Source organism: Panthera tigris, chromosome A2 (genome assembly GCF_018350195.1).
Source record: "Panthera tigris isolate Pti1 chromosome A2, P.tigris_Pti1_mat1.1, whole genome shotgun sequence".
NCBI classification, from domain to species: domain Eukaryota; kingdom Metazoa; phylum Chordata; class Mammalia; order Carnivora; family Felidae; genus Panthera; species Panthera tigris.
The window spans coordinates 74,768,418-74,784,803 of NC_056661.1; the positions used below are offsets into that span (position 1 = coordinate 74,768,418).

Sequence of the window (16,386 nt, forward strand, 5' to 3'; positions counted from 1 at the left end):
AGATTGGAATCAGGACAGAATTTCAACTGCATCATGGTACCTACGGGCTGCTTTCCATAATTCTTAATTAAAAAATAAGGTTTTTCATGTTACCATAGAGTTCATGTGGCTGACACTGACTCCTACATTTTGATCAAAATAAACCTTGGCCCCCAACGATCCTGCAGGGTCAGTGAAAGTAACGTGTTCCCACACTTCCTTCTGTGTTTGTAGTCCGTAGTTGAAGCTAAAAGGCAGATTCAGAGAGAAAACCAAATTTGAAATGCTAAGATATAACCTGTGATTGTCAGAGAGACCAGCTATGGGCTAGATTTGTGGAACTGATTCATTTTCCTTTAGAAAACCCATTTCCGCAGCTTTTACTCCGTATGCCCATTACTTACAGACACCAACTAACTGACACCTGGTAACTACTCACTTTGCTCCCAGTCTTGCCTCCTCCTGTCTGCCTACACACAGCTGTCTGAATAGTCTTTCTGCCTCACATCTCTAGATCTGTTTCCCCACTGCTTGTCTTTTAATGGCTGCCATTGCCTGTAGAAAGCAAATCTAAGTTCCTTAGCAGGCATACGAACCCTGCACAACTTGGTGGTTGTTCATCCTACTCAACTTTCAAATTTTCTTTCCCCTCTGCTTCCTCCCTATGCATATCCTAAGCTAGAGCCCCTGTGACCCACACCTCAGTTCCCGAGCGGCCATGATAAGAGCTCCACTTCGTGCACAACCCCATAGGTGCCAGGCACCACGATCATCCACATTGTCATTTCTTAATAGTCACAGTAGCTGTGAAGGAGGCATTACCGTCTCCCATTTTACCAATGAGGTATCCAAGGTGAAGAAAGTGAAAACAGCCTCCCAAGTTTCCACAATTGGTAAGCTAGGATTCTGGCTGCTAGGGAACGCCACCTTCATGCATTGGAGTGTCTGTCCACCCCCTTCTTTAGCAAACATTTGCTGATTCTTCAAGAGTCCATTAGAATATCACTTTCCCTGTGGAACCTTCTCTGTTTCTATACCATCTTCCCCAATAGCATGCTCTGCAACACTATCTTGTAATGTAATTATTTTCACTTCCCGGTAGACTGGGAGCTCTTTGGGAAGCATCCGTGTGCAGTATCCAGAGCAGAGCAGTGCATGTGACAGTTAACCCGTTTTGTGGCATGAATGGATCTGCCAGATTACAAAAGCACCCATTGTAATTGAGTCAGTTTCTGTGTCTCAGTAAGACTTCGTGTTTCTTATCGGAAACGGTTTTGTGGATTATAACCAGACAAATTTCTGTCCTTCTCAAAATGTTTCTTGGATGCCATAAAGCTATTCCTATTTTATGTTCAGTGCTGTTGTTGTACATAACAGTGGCTTGTGTTTCAGTGAGATTTTTTTTTTTTTAGCGTAAACACGTGTCAATGTGTCCTTTCTAGGCAGAAGAGGAATTTCAGAAAGCACAGAAAGTGTTTGAAGAGTTTAACGTTGACTTACAAGAGGAGTTACCATCGTTATGGTCAAGGTAAAGTTTCTGTGCAGGGTGTACGTGTCCCATTTAGAAGATCAAGAAGAGGGGATGTGATGCTTCAGGGCCATCGAACCTGGCAAAACGTTCTATGTATCTATATATCTGTGCTTTTCAGAATGGTAGCTACCTGCCACATGTGGCTGGCTGTTGAACTCTTGGAATATGGCTCGTATGGTGGAGGAAGTGAATTTTTAATTTATTTTGCTTTGACTCATTTAAATTTAAATAGCCACACGAAGCTAGCAGCTGCTATATTGATGACACAGTTTTTAGACCTTGATATATTTCTCAAGTAGAGTCTCCCATCTCAGAAAGAGGCAACAGGAGAATTGCCCTTAACTTTGAAATTTACAAGGATACCCCATTAGCTCTTGGCAGAACTCCCTTGATCCCAAGGGGTCATCTGGTCTTCAGGCTTGGATGCCAAACCCTGTGCTTTCAGCTCTGACCTTTTTAACCTGAACTGCATTCCCATTTTAAGCACTAAATATTTTTCTTTTATGGTTACTCTGCATTTCTCATGGCATTAAGTGCATTTTCCATCCCTTGTCTTATTTTTCCCCCTCAATGGTAGAACCAAGAAGCTGTTGGATGCAGTGGGGACTTCCGCCTCTCAGTTTCCATCGACACCTCATGAGACCATGCCATATAAACACATTTGCACTTGCTATGCAACATTGCTTTAAGACAAATCCTCTGGCCTGGTTTCCAACCAGACTGGCATCCTCAAAACCTTCCTATCTAAAAATTCTGGAGGTCCTACTTATCCTTTAAAACTGTAAGCGTTTTGAGGGTCTAGAGTGGAGTTTGTCCGTGTTTGTGTCCACTCCGTGTTTATTTTTGAAATAACTAGAGGAAATTTCGGCCAGTTCACTCTAGAATCAGCCTGTAAGGCATCCCACTTCAATGTCCAGCCATAACCCAAGGTTCAACATGTGTGAAATTAACTCCTCGCTCATCTGAATTTACTCATTCTTTCCGCACCTGCATTTCTCTTTTTGGTACTGTCATTCTTGGGCTCCCCGCCTCAAAGCTTTGGCGTCATTAACTATGGGAAGCCAGAGGACCATCAAAGGAATCAATTTATCCTCTCTGTGGTCTTCTGGATTGGTCTCTGCCTCCGTATTCTCATTGCCACCACCCATCCCCTCATCACCCTCCTGTTGAGGCAGATATCTATTCGTAACTTTCATGGAGTCATTCGTGCCTATTTAAAACCACAAATTATAGGGGCACCTGGGTGGCTCAGCCAGTTGAGTGTCCGACTCTTGATTTTGGGTCAGGTCATGATCACAGGGTTGTGGGACTGAACCCCATGCTCAGTGCAGAGCCTGGTTGAGATTCTTTCTCTCTCCCTTTGCCCCTCTGCCTCTCTCCCCTGCTTGTGCTTTTTCTCTCTCTCTCTCTCTCTCTCTCAAATAAATTTTAAAAAGAAGATAAAGTCACAAATCATATGAAATTATGGGTTTTTTAAGAAGTATATTTTTTCATTCTTATATTTCAAAAAATACTTGTATCCAAAATCTTTACGCACATCGTTGGCACCCATGTCTTTGTCCTCATCAAGGCTGACTCATGAAATGTCAGCCAAGAGTTCTCCCCAGCTTATCATCTTCCTCAACATCCCCAACACCAGTTGTGACTTGCATACAATTTAAACAGTTCTCCTGTTCATTTCCCCTCTAAAGGAATTTTTGTGATCTCAAATGTCATTACTTACCCAATTGCTTTTTAAACTGATCTTTATGAGAACTTAGGTACCACAACGCTCAACACTTCCAATTATGAGATAATACTCCCAGGAAAATTGCCAAAATTCCCCAAAGGTGGGTATTATTTGCCTTAATACATATTGGGTATGGAACAAAAATATTTCTTCTTAATGTTCTCGATAAGCATCCTAAACTAGCATTGACTGATGAGGTTTCAGGCTTCTGTGTCTTCCCCAGATAGTATTTGGTCATTCAAAATAAGTAATTGTCAGAGTATCTTGTAATATGAAAGACTTTAGAGGAACTTAAACACAATGGGAATATTTGAAGGACAAGTTTTGGAGAGAAGCCATTCCCCTTATCTGCCATATACAATATAAATACTTCAGGGGCGCCTGGGTGGCTCAGTCGGTTAAGCGGCTGACTTCGGCTCAGGTCATGATCTCAAGGTCTGTGAGTTCGAGCCCCGCATCGGGCTCTGTGCTGACAGCTCAGAGCCTGGAGCCTGTTTCAGATTCTGTGTCTCCCTCTCTCTGACCCTCCCCCGTTCATGCTTTGTCTCTCTCTGTCTCAAAAATAAATAAACGTTAAAAAAAAAAATTTTTTTTAAATAAATAAATAAAATAAATCAGTGCTCTTTATTTTTAAATGTTTATTCATTTTTGAGAGAGAGTGTGAGTGGGGGAGGGGCAGAGAAAGAGGGGGACTGAGGATCTGAAGCGGGCTCTGTGCTGACAGCAGCGAGCCCGATGTGGGGCTCGAACTCACGAACCGTGAGATCATGACCTGAGCTAAAGTCGGAAGCTCAACCGAGCCACCCCAGTGCCCTGCTTCAGTGCTTTTTAATCCACTGTGACTTATTTCCGCACTCAAGGGTTTTTCCTTTTTACGTCAGTCAGGTCCTGCCCTTTGATCCAATCCTAGCTTGGGCCTTTGTATATACTCTTTATATATACTGTGGTTTTTGACTAGACCTACATTATTCAACTGCAGTAATTGTGTGTACTGTGTTTATACGAGAGGAAAAGAGAGCGCTCATTATTGTTGAATACTTTGTATTTTCCAGGTATCAGTTTATTCACTTTACACACATAACCTCTAATCGTCACAATTGCATATATCCCCACCTTACAAACGAGGAAGCTCGGGATCATACTGGTTAAACACTTTGCCGAAGATCGTCGTGTTTATACATCCTGAAGCTGGCACTTAAAAATACTTCTGTGGTGTTGCCTGTAAATCCTGATTGTCTGCATTTAGGACTTCTTATGTAAAATGAGACCGTACGCAGGCTTTCATAAATAAAGCTTAGTTCATAAAATTGTCTTATTATACATATGTTTTCTTCCCAGCCATATTACTCCACCTTGAAATTGCAGTCATTTGTGTCTTCCGGCCTCCCTGTATGGTGGGTTGAGGAATGAGAGCTCCGCTATTTAAGGAAAGTGCAGAAGTCCCTGAGAAGGAATGATCACAGATGTAGGAGGAGGCCCGGGAGAGTAGTATCTTAAAAAGCCAAGAATGGCGAGAGTTTTAAAAGTGAAGGAGTGCCAGGAGAATCATTGACAAAACGGAGGTCAAGCAGAGGAGACTAAGGGTGTATTGTCTTGGTGAGCCTCCAGACAGGCTCCCGCTGATGGTGGGGTCAGAAACCTGACTGCAGCCATTGGAGACGCCATGGTTGATGATGTAGAAGGATATCATCTCTTATTTGAGGATCTTGACTATGCTGGGCCTGAGGAATAGTGATAGCAGATACCACTGGGGGAGTAGGGAGAGGGCAGGGGAAGCCTTCTAAAATAACCGGTATCATTTTGAGGGGCTCGGTCGGTTAAGTGTCCGGTTTTGGCTCAAGTCATGATCTCGCGGTTCATGGGTTTGAGCCCCGCATCAGGTTCCGTGCTGGAGCCTGGAGCCTGCTTCCGATTCTCCCACCCTCTGTCTCTCTCTCAAAAATAAATAAGCATTAAAAAATTAATTTGAAATAACTGGTATCATTTTGAGAAGCCGACAGTGGCGGCGGCACAGGTTGGGATGATTTAGGACTGGGGATTTCTGGAGCCAGTAGGGGACAGGGGGATAAAGACGAGGTGTAGGCATAGCGACCAGCCAGTGGTGAGAGGTATGCCACAGGGCCCGAGCTTGAGAAAGCAAGATGCCGAGCCTGAGGGGGACGACAACCTGTAAGGAAAGGGGCACTGATCTCAGAGAGATTAAGAAAAAAATCAACAAGTGGAACAGAAGTGAATGAATGAAGGATCTTGTGGTCTAGGAAATTAGGTTAGGGAGCAGGCCTCTTGATTGTCTGCTGTCAGTTGTGAGCCATGGATGGCAAGACCCAGGATCCGCAGCAGAATGTATATGAATAAGCATGTGAGTTACGAGTTTGTTTCTTGGTTTAAGAGTCGGGTGTTGAGGTCTGCTGTGTTCGTGTTAGGATTCGGTGAAGGAGAGAGAAGGGAATCAGGAGATGTGCGCTGTGGACAGTCAGTGGGGTGGCGGCCTGGGGGTTGGTAGATGAGCCGTACAGGGCCGAATACGTGCGGCATGAATCTCAGAGGAGGGAGTGTCAGGGGCCCAGAGGAGCAGGGGCCAGCTAGGAGAAAGTTCCTCGGTCTCCCACTCCACCCCCCTGGTAAGTGACGGATGGCACAGGATGCTTCTTCCATTGCAAGGGGTTGTGGTGAGGGGGTTGCAGTGACCCCCCCGCCCAGCCCCACCCCTGCAGATTTCCCTGAGGGAAGTGCTGAGGGGAGTGTCCTGGCCTGCACTGCTGTGACAGCTCAGCTGACAATCCTTCCCATTGTTTCCAAGAAGAAAAAACCATCTTAATAAAGAAATTAAGTGGGTCTTGAGAGCTAACCTGAAGGGGCCTGAGGATGCCTCAGAGGAGTCCTTCGGGGATGTGGTAATGTCTGAGTCCCTTGTTTATGAAGAGCATGTGGAATACTTCGCAAACACGTAAAAGCAGTACTCTGTGGATGTCTGGTTCCCTGCTGGTGACATCAGGTTTTTACAAGTCAAGGGTAACAGTCAGCATATGCCCTTCCAGTGGAATGAGTGCCACATTTGTTGGCTCATTCGTTCATTCATTGAATATTTACTGCACACCTGCTCTGCCCTGGTGCCATATCAGGTGCTAGGCCTGTAGTAGTGACCTGCTTACAGGCAGGCCCTACTTTGAAAGAGTCTCCAATTTCATAAAACCCTTATATGACGAATTACATCAAAAGTGTCCAACACATTTTTTTTCTAAGTTAAACACATCCTAGTTGACTTAGCTTCGAAATTCTAAAATGAACCACAAAAATATTAGAAAATCATTTGACATCTGTTTAGTCGTGTTAAACAAGGTCTTGCTTTCTTTCTGGCACCACACCACTTATTTCTCTAAATAATAATTGATATAAACAAGATACGCTATATATCAGAAAGCAAAACTAACAGAAGAACGGGAATTCTTGTTTTTTTGCTAAACGTCTCCAAGAATCACTATGTTTAATAGCAGTTAACCTTCTAAATAAAAGGGGGGGGAGCACTAAGAAATGAACATAAAAAATGAATAGGTCACTCTCAAAAGAAGAAATATAAATGGCTATTAAGTAAATGAAGAAAAAAGTACTAACTTTAATTGAAGGAATATAACTGTAAAAGGCAGCCGGGGGCAAACTCTCGCCCATCATATTCCCGAAAGGTTTTGTGCAACTTCGCACTGAACGTCAAGGAAGTAGAAGGACCCCGCCCCCGTGGGGGCAGCTTGGAAGTGCACACCAGAGCCTCTGTGGTCTGTGCCTCTCACACAGTTTGCACTCAAGGCACTTATTCTAAGGAAATAGTCGAGCCATGCACCGAGTTTTAATTCGTAGGTCGTCGTTAGGGTTTTGTTCGTCATAGTGAGAAACCAATGAAAACAAAGCAGTCCCCGCCAATGAACTTCAGCTACACCCCCTCCCCCATCCATCTGCACCTGCCGTCTATTTAAATCTGACCCTCCTTCGGGCCAGCCCAAGTTGATCCTCTCAAGCAGACGTTCGCAGCTGGCACAGGGCCTGTCAATTCCCCCATCTTCTCAGTTCCTGTAGCCGTTTCTGTCTGAACCTCCTCATTTTTGGTATTCAATTGTGTATGGCCTCTCGTGGTAACTTTAACATTGGCATTCTGCGTCTTTCACTCACCGGCGTGGGTGAAGTGTGTGTTCATGAATCCTCCCCTCGGGGGCTCCTGTAAGTGGACTGTGTGTTCCTGGAGCCCCCGGAGCCCACCCCTAGGCATGAACCCAGAGTGGATAGGCCCTTCGTTGAGCAATTGAATGACGGGAGGTATGAGGAATGACCGGTTGATGGGGGTCCTGAGTTGGCACTTACAGTGCCGCCGGAAGTCTTCTCTGCCACATACGGTGAGCTGGACCCTCTGCCCAGTGTTGTCAGTGCACCTGCAGACTCCCCTCCCGTACAGGTGCTGCTTTGTTAGCTTCCTCAAACACAGGTCCTCTCCATTCCCCTGTCCCACACATGGCTAGGGGCTGCAAATAACCACTGCCTGCAAATAAACGCATACTTCACGGTCGGGAAAATCCCCTGCCCCAGCGCACAGGCCTGCCTCACTACTCTTATCTCCCAAGCTTCTGATCTGACCCTCCCAAGTAGTTGCTATTTCCCAAACACCCTGTGCCAGGATTTTCTTTATTAATATGTGTCTGTTTATCTATCTATCATCTATCAATATATACACACAGACACACATATACACACACACGCACAATGGAATATTATTCAGCCATAAGAAAGGAGGGGCACCTGGGTGGCTCAGTCGGATGAACGTCCAACTCTTGATTCCAGTGCTCAGGTCATGATCTTATGGTCATGAGATCAAGCCCCATGTCAGGCTCCACGCTGGGCATGGAGCCTGCTTAGGTTTTGTTCGCTCACTCTCGCCCTCTGCCCCTCCCTTGCTCACTCATGCTCTCTTTCAAAAAAAAAAAAAAAAAAAGGGAGATTCTGCCATTTGGGATAATATGGATGGACCATGAGGGCATTATGCTGAGTGAAACAAACCGGACAGAGACATATGTTCCACTTAATGTTTAGTATCTACAGTGATTATGTCTCTCAATTCACCTATTTTTATTTTGATATGAAATAATATACATAATATATGTCTGTGTGTATATGTATATTCATATATATATATGCAGGTGTACGTATCCTGTATGTATATATGCATATACATATGTGTGTGTGTGTGTGTATACATGTCACACCTTCTTTTTATTTATTTATTTATTTTAATTTTTTTTTAACATTTATTTATTTTTGAGACAGAGAGAGACAGAGCATGAACGGGGGAGGGCCAGAGAGAGAGGGAGACACAGAATCTGAAACAGGCTCCAGGCTGTGAGCTGTCAGCACAGAGCCCGACACGGGGCTTGAACTCACGGACCGCGAGATCACGACCTGAGCCGAAGTTGGACGCTTAACCTACTGAGCCACCCAGGCGCCCCACACCTTCTTTAATCATTCCCCGGACACTTGGATTGTTTTCATCTCTTGGCTCTTATGAATAACACTGCAGTGAATGGGGCAGTGCCTGTATCTCTTTGAGTTCCTGGTTTCATTTCCTTCAGACGTATCTCCAGAAGTGGGATCACTGGGTCGTACGGTAGTCCTATTTTTACCTCTCTGAGGAGTTTTCCCCAGTGGCTGCACCAATTTCCATTCCCAAAGACAGTACACAAGGGGTCCTTTTTCTCCACATCCTTGCTAACACTTGTTATCTGGTCTTTTTGATGACAGCCGTGCTGATGAGTGTGCGAGGTGATTCTACTGCATGGTATCCCTTGTATGTGGAATCTGGGTGGGGGAAGGCAAATTCATAGAAATGGAAAGTAGGAAAGTGGATGTCCGGGGCTAGGAGGTGGGGGAAATAGGGAGAGGTTGGTAAAAAGGTATACACTTTTAGCTGTGAGTAAGGTCTGAGGATCTAATGTACAACATGGTAACCATAGCTGATAACACTATATTCTATAATTGAAATGTGCTGAGTGTAGAAGTTAAATGTTCACACGCACAAGATACATTTATGAAGTGAGAGCTGTGTTACTTAACTAGATGGGGGAACCATTCACAATTGTGAATCAGGTCACCACAATGTACACTTGAAATATCTCACCATTTTAATTGTCAGCTATACCTCAATAAAGCTGAAAAGATGAAGGAAACCCAAATAAACTAGTCTTCTAAAATAAAAAAAAAATTAAGTGGAACACGGTAGGAACTTAAGGCACAGGTTAAGACGTAGAAAAAGTAAGCCTTACTGGAGTTTCACATGGTACTTAACCATTATTTCATCTCTGAATCTCTAAATTGGGTTTTTATCTTTTATCTTGTTAAAATTCTAAACCGTAATTCATTGGAGAGAACAGAAATCATGATACTCGTGCTTAAGCAGAATTTCTTGTCACACAGTCTGTGCTTTTCTATCGGTTTTCCTCCTTTTGGATCCAAACACAGGTTCTCCAGTTATTAATTATGAGACCTTGGACAATTAGTATGTCTGTGCCTCGGCTGACCTGGATGTAAAATGAGGCTCACTACCCTGGAGGTAGTTACAAGAATTAAGTGAGGGAATAAATAAAGGTGTCTATTACATGGCAGCTCTTTCTGTTGGCTTTAGTGATAATGGAACATTCGTCTGCTCGGCTTATTGGAATCTTGCTCAGCACAAGGCACAGCTAAATAGCAAGGTCCCCTTTTATATATGCTTTCATGTCATTGTTTAAATAAGAGGGGCCCTCCTATGTACAGCCACATTCTTACTCCCCAGTAATAAGTTATTATTAAATAATAAAATTATATATTAAACAATAAATTATTCTTATTACAACCTCCCCGCTCCCCCGCTCCCCGAGTATATGTTTATTCCATATATCTGGCCTGTCTAATGTTTCTGGCATCTAAGTTCTTACTTGGGATTTAGAATCTCATGAACCAGTCAGGATTCTGGAGTTATTTTTGAGAACGTCATTGAAACAAGAACATGAATAAAATCAAAGTAGTAATTTATTAGATGGATTCAGAAAGATTGAATTAATACAGTGTCCTCATTTAGAGCAAAGGGAGCCCATTCAGGAGGTACTGGGCTGAACCCCTTGGGGTTGACAGGTGTGCTTACTATTAGGGACCTAAAAGTCCCACCCCCTGGCTTTGCTTCACAAACCTGTTTGAGATACTGTGAATGGACACCTTGTGTCTTTATTTGGCCCTCTTACTTTAGCTGAGGAATTGTAGTTAATCGGTAGGTTTTCTATTTCTCCCTGTCCACCACATTTCAGAATCCAAAATGATAGTATGTATATGTCATAAAAATTAATGATAAGCTTCTTTCTCTCCAGCCCTTTACAAGCACACGTCTAAAATATAAGCAGACTCTTAGGGCAGTGGTTCCAAATGTGTTCCGTCTGCACGAGCAGCAGCCTCAGTGTTACCTAGAGCCTGTTGGAGAGGCAAATCCTAGGGCGCCTGGGTGGCCCAGTCAGTTAAGCGTTGGACTTTGGCTCAGGTCCCGGTCTCATGGTTCATGGGTCTGAGCCCTGTGCTGGGCTCTGTGCTGACAGCTCGGAGCCTGGAGCCTGCTTCAGATTCTGTGTCTCCCTATTTCTCTCTGTCTCCCCTGCTCACACTCTGCATCTCTCTCTCTCTCAAAAATAAATAAACTTAAAAAAAAATTTTTTTTAAATGCACATCCTCCACCCCTATCTGAGACCTGCAGAATCTGAAATGCAGTCCTGGTGTTCCCCACGGTGTGAGAGCCACTGTCTCCGCACGTCCACTGCCTTTGGAGAGATTGTGCTGTGGGCCAGCAGATGTGGCCCAGTGTTAATCACAATTACACAAAGGAAACCTGTTCCTAATGCATTTCATTGCCATTACAAATGCGGTTTTGCTGACCGGTCTTTCCCTATTCTTCTTTCCTCTTTGTGTCTCTACATGGCAGACGAGTTGGGTTTTACGTCAACACTTTCAAAAATGTTTCCAGCCTCGAGGCCAAGTTTCATAAGGAAATAGCGGTGGTAAGTAACGATGATTATTTTTCCTTATGGAACATAAAATAAGTGAACTTTTTTTTTTCTGAAAGCAAATGAAATGGCGTAGCATTGTCACTTACTTGCGAGTTTGTTTTCATAGCATGTTATTACTCTCAGTGGTATTTCTCCAGTATTCCTCCAGGCCCTCAGGAATCCTGGCCGGTCTTCGTTCCTCTTCCGAAATGCTTTTTCTCCCTGTCACAGTCTCACAGTCTTGTTTTGTTTGGTTTTTGTTTCCAGTCAGCTTTAAAAGTTGGCGTTTAAAAGTGATACTTTTTGAGGCTGAGGAAAAATTGGTATCTGAGCATTCAGTCAGCAGTCCTGTCGTCAACTAATATTGTCTTAGTTCAGCAGGGTGGTCGTACGACTTTATCTCTAGTAGAGTCAGCAGAAACAATAAGGGTTTGTTTTCCATTCTGTACTCTGGTTGAGAAATGTATTTTGGTTTTTTAAAGGTTTATTTGTGTTTGTGGCCTTTCAGTTTTGACATAAAATTTTTTTTTTAATTTTTATGTATTTAGTTTGAAAGAGAGAGAGAAAGAGCAGGGGAGGGGCAGAGAAAGAGGGAGACAGAGACTCTCAAGCAGGCTCCACATTGTCAGCGCAAAGCCTGACGCCGGGCTTGAACTCATGAACCTCGAGATCATGACCTGAGCTGAAGTCGGACACTCAACCGACTGAGCCACCCAGGCGCCCCTTGACATGAGTTTTAAATTGTCCATTTGTAGAATTTAAAGGTATCCTGAGGCCATCCCTATCGTCGTTAAGGTTCTCAGTTTTTCAGTAAACGCTTCCTCCTCTCTTAGGGCAGTAGCCTGAATCGGCACCAGAATGACTTACAGCTAACAGACCAATGGTCTCCATCCCTTTAGCTTTGCCACAAATTGTACGAAGTCATGACGAAGCTGGGCGACCAGCACGCTGACAAGGCCTTCACCATTCAAGGAGCTCCCAGGTAGGCTGTGTTCTTCAGACCCAAGTTCATGCAATGCTTGTCGCAATTTCTGCAGTCTGCACCAGCCCATGCTATTTTAATCCTCTTAGAAAACTCTAACACTAAGAAGCCTTCCCACTGTCAGACTCTGTTCTGTGTTCACCTTAACCTTTAGCCTTTAGATTTACTCACTGTGGGCTTTGGTCATTGTCACCATAGAATTGACTATCTGCCTGTCTCCATTTTCCACGGGACCTGGGGTATACATTTTTAACACGTAATTTCTGGTTGTGCACCTGTTACTTTCTTTGGAGAAGAAAGGAATTCCTAAACTCCCAGCACTTAGTCCTTATGCTTATCGTCAGTGCTGGCATCTTCCATGAATCCATTTTGGAAAGTAATTGACACCTCACCATCATCTTACCTCCTGACTTGACCTTGCAAATGCTGCATTGTTTCGGTCCTGTTGCACGTTGATTCTGTGAGTCAGTCGGTCAAATACACCGATCCTTCTCAGGCATCATATGTTCAAGGAAGGCAGGCTTGTGAGCCTTGGGCTGGAAATCAGAAGACCCAGCTTTCAGGTTTGTGATCCTGCAGTTAACAGGCTTTGCCTTCCTTGAGTGAGTCCATTAATCCTTTGGGTGAAGATCTCATTTTTTTTTAATCAACAGAAAAAAAAAAAAGATGGTATTGAACTAAATGGCTTGTAAGGTAATATGCAGTCCTGACATTCTCTGTTTGCAATTTCAACATCAATCATCATATAGAGTCCTACGTATACCTTTATAAAAACACACACTCCTACCCATGTTAGTGTTTGGATTTCTCTATAGAGAGCTAATTTTCTTAAATGATACTCTTTGTATTAGCCATCCTCATAATAGTCTCTGCTACAGCTGCTATCCCAAGTGAGCATTTAGGATCTCTTATCCTTCGAAGGGAAAGAACATTCCCTACAAGAACACATGAAAGGAGTGGAAGGAAGCACTGTTTCCAATATAGTATCTCAGCATGAACTTGGAACAAAGAGGAGGTTGTAAGAGGAACGTCGCAATGACATTGGGTGTTTTGGCTGTAAAGCACGTGAAAAACTTAGGGGGTCCTCCCTCGTAGAGACGTGAAACAAATGTGTCTGAACACTTCAGTGTTGCTGAATCAGATAAAATGAAGACAGAGGGAGGCCATGGCCACTTACCAAATGTTCCTTTGGTTTTTTTCAACATTCCTCCGCAGAACGAGGTGGTGAGTGAGCTCAGTGGGCTCCCTGTTGAGTGTAGATTGGATCTGCGCTTCCCGACAGAGGACATGATTGCTGGCACGTAGTCTCAATCATGTGGCCCATCCGTGTTCCCCGCAGGACTCACTCCCTTGAATATGTAGATCATGCTGTGGTGTATGCGCTAGTTTATTTTGGGGTAGAGACTCTGTTCCCTCAATCTGTAGACGTTAGAAGGTCTTAGAGAGTAGGATGTGTCCCAAGTGCCCTCCTCCCACTCAATCACCTTTGAGCTGGTCCCACGCCTCTGGCCCAGTGCCAGGAATGCGGTGGGTTCTCAGGAAACATTGCTGACACTCTGCCTTCACATAATTCGTTCGTGCCTGTCAAGGTGTCTGAGTTCAGTCATTGTTTTATAAGGTGTAGAAAGGGGAACAAGTAATGAATTTGTTTCCAAATGTTATCAGAAAAGATTCGTATAAAATCCTACTCAGCGCTATCCTGAGGATGCCTTTAAAGTAAAATTTATCATTTTCAGGGTGGGTTTTTCTATCCATTATGACCTAGTAACATTCTGAAGGAAATCAAAAGTTGAAAGTGGCTCAGCTAATTCAGCTTCTCTTTGGAAGATTCTTGCAGAGCCTGTTTGGCACAGTGGAGAGAACAAGGGGTTTGCATTCCCAAGGCCTGAATTCAGAGCCAGCAAAATGCTGAGTGACTTCAGGGGTTTTTAACCTCTCTGTGCCCCGCTTTACGTGGGGACAGCAAGGCCTGAGTGTTGTGAGGTTAGAGATGATGTATTACGAATGGGGTCTGGCATCCAGTGGATAATAAATACTGTACATAACAGCCAGAATTAACCTAGGAGGGGGCTAGACGAGAGCCAAAACCTGTTGTGCCTCAGGATTCCTTTGGGCTGGAGGACCCCTGAAACGTAAGTGCTGTTCTTTAGACGGCCCGTTGCTGACTCTCATGTGTTTGTTCATCCAGCGATTCTGGTCCTCTCCGCATCGCAAAGACCCCATCGCCGCCCGAGGAGCCTTCGCCCATCCCGAGCCCAACAGCTAGTCCCAATCACACGCTGGCACCTGCGTCTCCTGCACCGGCAAGGCCTAGGTCACCTTCACAGGTAGGAAGAGGTCAAGTATATTGGGGCAAATGGAAGAACTCGGCATGAGGGCCCCTATCTGGGATAGTCCTGGGGTCCTGGGGCATCAAAAGGAGTTTCCAGTTGGGGAGACTTCAAGGCTGTCGGCATTGTGATGGCCACTAAGGAATCAAGCCGTTTTTCCAGTTTGGAGCCCTACATCCTCACACACCCTACGTTTGAGTGTGTTGAGACCTCTCTCCACAACCTGAGCTTCCTTCCATGCCCTCCTCTCCTCCCACCTCTTGCTTTCAGAAGGCTCTGATCGGTCCTGCCTTCTGCTAGGACCTCCCTTCCTCCAGCACTTTCGCTTACCCTTGGGTCAAGTATGGCCAAGAAAGCCGTGATGTTTATACGCCATTTCACAGTTTGGGTACTACCCACAGTGTGTGGCGCACGAGCTCAACAAAAGTGTCTAGAAGAAATGATTGGGGGAAACCGGAAAGATTAGAAAAGGTAAATACAGAGAAACATGGCCGCCTTCGTCTTCTCCACTTTGGGTGAAGATGAAGTTCCTACAGGAAGACTCTAAGTGTCCAGTGCGGTGCAGGCTTTGAAAGTAAGGCAAGTCGTGAGAAGATCCACGGAATAGTTCTGTCAAGTTCTTACTTCTGAAAACACTCACGTGGGGAGTGCAATGTGTGCTACCTATGGGCGGTCTCAGTGATTCCAGTGACAAACTTTCCTGATGTTAGTGTTCAAGTTCCAATTTATTGCTGAAATGAGAAATCCTTTTCAGTTGACTCCACAAAAGGTGTTGCCTTAGTTTTAACTTTAGAGGCATAGGCACCTGGCCCTGCGTGTAGCGCTTGTGTTGAGATGAATGGAGTGGCATTGCCGGAGTATTTCTCACGGGGCCCTTGCTTGTTGGTGCTCAGAGAGCCACCAAGGGAGACAGCATTCTCTGCTCAATCAGGTGTTCTTGTTTCTGTACACGTATCTAAATTTCAGTCAGTGACCGATACGTCCGCCCAGCACTGTTCCGTGGCATTTCTGCACATCTCGCGTGCCGTCTTTGGCTGAATTAGTTTGCTTGTGTTTCTGATGTTTTGTAGACCAGGAAAGGGCCTCCTGTCCCACCTCTGCCCAAAGTCACTCCAACAAAGGAACTTCAACAGGAGAACATCATCAATTTCTTTGAGGACAACTTTGTTCCGGAAATCAGTGTGACGACACCTTCGCAGGTAAGTGCCTCGTATGGAGCTGCGATGTCCACAGAAGTTCCATGGCAGAGGGACCCTCAGGGACCAGCTTTAAAAGTGTCAGACGTTAGAGCCCGCAGTATCATTTCAGCTGTCATCAGGTTTGTTAATTACTTGGTATGCCTAAAGCATTCTCAAATGGGAGACGTACATACAATGTTTGGAAACACCGAAAAGTGTGAAATGACGAATTTTCATAATCCCCTAAATCATACCACTCTGACATAGTCACAAATGAATGCACTTTGGTTTATTTTCCTTCAGTCTATTTTTCTAGGTAAATACCGAATTTGTACCATAAAATTCAATGGCATTGTTATGTATTCCTGACTTTTCTACTTCATCTAATTGAGCGTCTTTTTTTCATGTCATGTTACTGTTTTCTTTTTTCAAAAGAAGATGTTTAACCAGAGTATTCCATCTGAGGAATGGACCAGGTAGCTTTCAATTTTTCTGTTTCTTTAGCAGCACTTCGGGGAACATCAGTATTTGTGAATTCATGTCTTTATGCCCTGTGTTAGTTCTTTTGTATTGCTTCCTAGTAGAGAATAGGAAAATACAATGAAAAGAGATGAC

At 44.3% G+C, this 16,386-nt stretch overlaps 1 protein-coding gene across 2 annotated transcripts in view; it reads left to right on the forward strand.

Annotated features, from left to right (window-relative positions):
• The window catches only part of AMPH (amphiphysin), a 246,350-nt gene that overhangs the window by 156,170 nt on the left and 73,794 nt on the right, over positions 1-16,386 (forward strand). For both annotated transcript variants that reach the window (XM_042963958.1, XM_042963965.1), the window contains exons 7-11: positions 1,422-1,507; positions 11,218-11,293; positions 12,181-12,263; positions 14,452-14,590; positions 15,664-15,792. In XM_042963958.1, the coding sequence (XP_042819892.1) occupies positions 1,422-1,507; positions 11,218-11,293; positions 12,181-12,263; positions 14,452-14,590; positions 15,664-15,792 (513 nt within the window). The remainder of the gene's footprint in view (positions 1-1,421; positions 1,508-11,217; positions 11,294-12,180; positions 12,264-14,451; positions 14,591-15,663; positions 15,793-16,386) is intronic.